Source organism: Pundamilia nyererei, unplaced genomic scaffold, assembly GCF_000239375.1.
Source record: "Pundamilia nyererei isolate P.nyererei 1_Seehausen unplaced genomic scaffold, PunNye1.0 scaffold00294, whole genome shotgun sequence".
NCBI classification, from domain to species: Eukaryota; Metazoa; Chordata; class Actinopteri; order Cichliformes; family Cichlidae; genus Pundamilia; species Pundamilia nyererei.
The window spans coordinates 469,695-475,855 of NW_005187695.1; the positions used below are offsets into that span (position 1 = coordinate 469,695).

General features: G+C 41.6%; 1 protein-coding gene across 4 annotated transcripts in view; it reads right to left on the reverse strand.

Moving 5' to 3' along the window:
• gabbr1a (gamma-aminobutyric acid (GABA) B receptor, 1a) overlaps positions 1 to 6,161 on the reverse strand; it is a 122,832-nt gene that overhangs the window by 89,520 nt on the left and 27,151 nt on the right. For all 4 annotated transcript variants that reach the window (XM_005750960.1, XM_013915379.1, XM_013915380.1 and 1 more), the window contains one exon: positions 4,645 to 4,662. In XM_005750960.1, coding sequence (XP_005751017.1) covers positions 4,645 to 4,662 — 18 coding nt within the window. The remainder of the gene's footprint in view (positions 1 to 4,644; positions 4,663 to 6,161) is intronic.

Consider the following 6,161-nt stretch of genomic DNA (forward strand, 5'->3'; position numbering starts at 1 on the left):
CTGCTTTCATCGTTTCATCACTTTTGAAAAGATCTCCAACACCGTGGCTGAAATGCAGCCCCGAGCCATGACAGAACCTCCCTCATAGACACTCGCTGGTGTGCCTCTCTCCTGACGTCCTCCTTACACACTGATCACGACTTGAACCAAAAATTTCAAACTGGGATTCATCAGACTCCAGCAGACCAGTTGCCACTGATGTTCAGTCTTTTCTCCCAGTTTCTCATCCTTAAGGCTTCTTGAACGCCTGAGAGCGTTTGTGATGAGGCTTCAGTGAACAGCACGTGGATCACCCGAAGGTCCCGATGCATCTCTCAGGTCCTGTGTCAGATCTTTGATGGATTTTTCCTGTTTCTTAAAGACACGACTTTCAGATATTGTTCATTCACTGTCGATGTTTTGTTTTTCTTTAGACCTGCCACTTCTGCTTTAGTCCTCCACTCGTCCAGTTTCCCTCAATTTTTTAACAACACACTACACATTATACTGTGACATGCCAAGTCTTCAGCTGATAGTTCTTCTGGAATCACCTTGTTGGTGCAAAGATACAATTTTATGTCTGTCGAACTGTGTTACCGTTGGTATTTTTCATAGATTCAACAAAAATGGGAACAAATGATGTGTTTTTGTCGTAGGCTGCAGGTAGCAAAGTGCCTAAAGATACAATTTAAAATGTGTTCTTAGCTAAAATTTTCTTTTATGTTCACACCACCGGTTTATCCTTCGAGTTAGGTACCTCTCTCTGCTTGGATGCTGCTCACGAGCACCTAAAAGGAACAAAGACTGGCTCTTTGGATGTCATATGTCAAGAAATGAGGGGTGGCTTTAAACTTTTGCACAGCATTGTACCTGTACAGAAATGAACCACTGACCCTGGAGAGCAGGTGTTGATGGAGGAGTCCATCTGACAGGTGTTTGGGAGAACACCAGACAAAAAAAGGTTGAACAACCAGTCTGAAAGCGTGGCCAGTTCCTAATGTGGTGACATAACTGTGCAAGAGGACGAACCATCCTGCAACAGTTACTAATGTGTTCATGATTCTTGCCAGGGGTCAGATCAAGTGGCTCTTCTTGTAGATGCGTCGACCCTTTATTCTACCAGGGAAGGCTGACTAAGCACATTAGTTTATTTTCAGAGAACGACCTGCTGTGAACTTGCACAGTTTAAACTCTGTGTTTAAGTAACGCTGTGTGTAGCAGCGCGGCGGCGTGAGCAGAACATCCCTCTAATATTGTATCCCTGTAATATCCTGTCCATTTTCAAAAAGTGAATCTTCAGAGAGGGCATAGAAAAAGTGATTAGCAACAAACTAATAAGAATATAATTTCCATTAAAACTTTGGAATTACAATCAAGCAAAGACACAGGGGGGTTCGTTTAGATGAGAGAAAATACTTCCTCACTAATGAGCAAATGAAACCGTCCTCAAAGTCATAAATGAAGGATTTACTCAGAACCTTTCTTCGTGTAATTGGCTCGTTGGAAACTGGAGCAGAGCCCGTGAGCTCTGCAATGTGTGCATTTTCTGATATAAGATATGAAAACTATCTTCCTCAACTTATGTTTACAGCTTCAACTATGATCTTGTTTATCACAGCAGTAAAAAAAAAAAAATATTGAGTTGGACAAGCTGTTCAAAGCTGTTCATGCCCTCAAGTCAGATCTTCCAGCTGGTGTGGGGATTTAAACCTTCAGTTAGAACAAGCGCCTGTTGGTGCTTCAGGCCACTGCTGCCCCACATGGAGACACGCCCGAGTGTGGGGGGTTTCTCAAAGATCTCTTCTGCCCTCTTCTGGTGAAGAAGTCACACCGCAGCCTGGTGTCAAACTTAGAGGACTGACGGGAGATCAAAGATGGAAGTCTGCTTATGAAATATATTATGATTTGAGGTCTACTCTTTGAAACACTGCATATTTGTGATGATTTGACATGTATTTAAAAAGTTGATTTTATCTGATGTAAACTGATTTTTGGCAACATTCCAAAGAGGCTCTGTGTTTCAGTGTCCACTTTTATGTCGCTCAACATCTGCACAACTTTACATCTATCCTGTTTGTGCTCATCTTACAGAAGGATTAGAAGGAAAAGATTATTCTATTGAGAATTTTATTTTTAAAGACAATGGAGGATATTTAGGTTCAGGCTAGCAGACACTATGTCACACTGGAAGGATGCACTGCAAACACAAAGGAAGGTGATAAAGTGTGTAGATATAGTTAGATGTTGGGGTAGGCTAAATATGAGAATGGAAGAATGAATCTGTTTGTGTACTAAATGGACTGTATGATGTGTCGGTTTTTCATTTTTTTTAGCACTCAAAGCACTTTTTAAACTGCTGCATCCACAGACACACTCATGCACACCCAGATGGATGCATCAGAGGGTATTTGGGATTGAGTGCCCTGCCCAAGGACACTTCAGCATATGGCTGCAGGAGTCTGGGATCAATAGGATCAAAGTGCAGAGGTTTATACAGGAGATGTGACTGAAATGAACAGTATTGTTAAAAAAAGTAATTTCAGACTTCAGCTTCTTCACGGCCATGTTGAGTTTTCAAATGCTTAATGGGCTTCATTACAAAGCTAATTATAAAATAGTATATATACTCATTTTAATAACCGAATGATTCCCTGTAATGTTACGTCATCTATTTACACTATTTACAAACATTTGTGAAAGAATGTGGTTGTTCTAAACAGATCACTGAACGTAAGCGTCTTGTAAAGCAGCGGTCCCCAACCATTTTTGCGCCACGGACCGGTTTATGCCCGACAATATTTTCACAGACCGGCCTTTAATGTGTCGCGGAAAAATACAACAAAACAAAACTAGTACCGAAAAAAAGAAGATTTATTCATAACACACGTGAAAAGACCCAGGAAAACCGAGTTAACGATAAAAACGACAACAAAATCACGCTGAAAACCCTGAAAACCAGACATTTCACACCTGAGCCTCAACTCTCGCGGCCCGGTACCAAACGACTCACGGACCGGTACCGGTCCGAGGCCCAGGGGTTGGGGACCGCTGTTGTAAATGATCATTCGAACAAATCACCATATGACATCTCTTCTCTTCTTCTTGTTCCATGATCAGCTGTAAGTAGTATTATAGCACAATGGAAGCATTCAGGTTACTGAGTCAGCTCTCTGCTGACTCAGTAACTGCAGAGCATGAACATCAGTACAAAGGCTGTGTGTCGGGAGCTTCGTGGCCTGGGTTTGCACAGCTGACCTGTGTCGTGTTTGCTATGGTGATTGGTTTGTTATTTTGGATCGGGATATAACCTGTTATGTCAGGGTGCTCTATGTCACGGTCCTGGGTCGTGTGACCCAGTGTTTGAGTTTTATTGTATTTCATTATTCTTTGGTTTTCTAGTTTCAGTTTAGTTTATTCTACATTCATTTCTACAATGCACAGGTTGCTGTTGTCCTTTGTTTGTGGATCCTTTTGTGTCTTCTCCCCTGTTCTAAGTCTCCCTGCTTCATGTCTCTGTGGTTCAGTTTTGTCTGCTTGCCTCTGTCTGCACTCGGGTCCTCTACTCTCTCCACACAGTCCTGAATGATCAGGCTCCACCGTATCTTAAAAACCTCACACTATTATCTGACTTCACTTTCAGGCTGTTGGCTTATTTGTGTTTCACAGAGTTTCCAAGGGTAGAAAAGGACGGAGAGCCCATAGCTGTTAGTCTGGATTCAGGAGACAGACATGTTCGGCACTTTTAGGCTTCCAGCTCTCCTTTTCTGATGAAGCTTACAGTTGGGGCGGGATCAGTTTTCTTAGTTGCTGCTGCTTGACTCAGACTTCTCACAGTGCACTGAACAGTCCTTCTCTGCAAAATATGCAGTCATGTGACTTTTGTTTACGGTCTTTTGCAGTTTGTGTTTTGTCTGTTTTGGGGTTTTTCTCTCTTTTCTCTGTCCTGACCCCCTGACAAATCGATAGACGGCCCATCACCGAGGCTGGTTCTGCTTAAAATATTTCCCTGTTAAAAGGGAGTTCTTCTTCACCACTGTCTCTAAATGCTGCTCAAGGGTGGGGGTGGGGCTGATCATTGGGGCTTTTTCTCAAACACTGCAGTGTCTTTACAGTACAAAGCATCTTGAGGTGACGGTTGTCTGTTGCACTACTGAATAGATTTGATATCTGTCCTTATCATTTACTCTCTTAACAACCACGAGGTGACTAGCTGCCTGGCACATTTTCAGATACTAGAAGCTAAAATGTTACACATGCATTTTGAGCAAAGAGTTCTTCTATTGTCAGCTTTTCCATTTGGCAAAAGATTCCATAAAAAAGGAGTGGACGGGATCCTGGTGACTCTCACAACTGTTGCCCAGAGCCACAGATGGGGCAGGAGCAACGAGTGCAGAACAAAGTGAAACTAGGCTGCATGAATATGCTTTTTAATGCATAATAAGTTGTGTTTATTTTTGGTTAATTTCAACCCTTAGTAAGTAAAATTAATCTTCCTTTGTTAGTGTTAATGATTGATAAAATTGGGAAGGTTATAAAGGTTACAGCAGAAAAAGACTGAGACTCGGTGACCTTAATCTAACCCTGTAACCTTCAACAGGTCATCGCTGAGCTGAGCGAGGTTAACAGATTTCAAAATCACAAAATTAGGAAACAATAAATTCTTACCTGTGTAGTTTCTGTCATCTGTGGCAGGGAAATAGAAAAAGGACAAAAGAAGAATTGATTACAAATATATTCAGATTTTTATTTTGTTACAATAAAGACTCCAACAGAGTGAGTGGGTAAAAAAAATGTTTTTAACTGAAAGTGTTCAATGTTACTTTGCTCCACTAGGGGGCAGCAATACAACGCCGTAGTTATCCTGTGTAAGGGTCTGGAAGAGGTTTATGCTGAGCAGCAATGCCTGGCTGGAAGTCCCTATTATGTAATAGTATGAACAACACATAGCATATAAAACCCAACAGAAAACCTATAAAACTCATTTAATAAAGGCCCAACACAAACCACTGTCTCAATGCTCTTTCAGTCTATTTGAAGCAATCACACATGTAGGTCAGCATTTCTAAATCTAGACTTTTAGGGATTATACAATAAGGGCCCTACTTTCCAACTGTGCTGATAATTCCTCTTTCATCTCTTTTAATACTACCATTCCCATAGCAACTTTACTCGTTGCCATGCCAACTCCTCTGATAACCAGTTGGCATCTTGTTTCCTTCACTTGTTTGTTTCATCTATGTGTGTGTGTGTGCGCGTGTGTGTTTGTTTCCAAAATCCTCATTTATTTGCACTAATTTGAACAAATCTTTTCCGACAGCGGACACGCCATCTGCTGTAACTGAGAACACTGATGGGCGTCAGTGACATCACTAATACCCACTCAGGCTCTTTATTCCTGACTGTTGTTTCATGTACAGGACGTCATTTGCTTTACCTGCCCGTGCCAACGGTACAGACGACCCTCTGAGGATTTCCACTGTGATTGGCTGCATTATTTATTGCTTAGCAACAGTGCTCCACTGATGGGAGAGCAGGTGTTTGCAATTATCTGTCATCTTTAAAGCCTAATGCTCCTATTTTCGGGAGGCAGACTGAAACCCAAGTGAGCAGTGGTAAAATACTGGGCTACAGCGATTCTGTGGAAGAGACACTCGGGAGAAAATTAAAATATAATACATGCATGCTTGTCCTCACCCCCAGGCCAGAGTATATATCTGTATATTAAAAAAAGTTTCCACCTGGCTCACTGAAAATCAGCAGATTTCTTGGTATAATACCTTTAGTATATTTAATGAATCTCCCAGCCATAATTCAGAAGGAATCATTCAGAAGGAATCCTGGCTAAAAGATTCAAAAGGAATCAAAGAACCGCTGCTACAAGTTGAGCCTGGTATCAAAAAGAAACCTTTCAGATGCTCCAACCAGCGCAGCTACCTTTGCCATGTGATTAGATGACCCTTGAAAGTTTACCCAGAATGCTTTTTAAACTTTTCTTCAGTAAATGACCAGAAAATAAATCAACATCCAGGGTACCGGTGCTTGTTTCTGTTCTTCTACATCACAGACGTTAGTTAAACTGGTGCAGTTTGCTTCTGATATATACGATGCTCATCACTGGTTAGAGAAAAAGCTGTGCTGACGATAACAAACCCATTTGTGGCTGTAAACTTGATGTGGTTGTG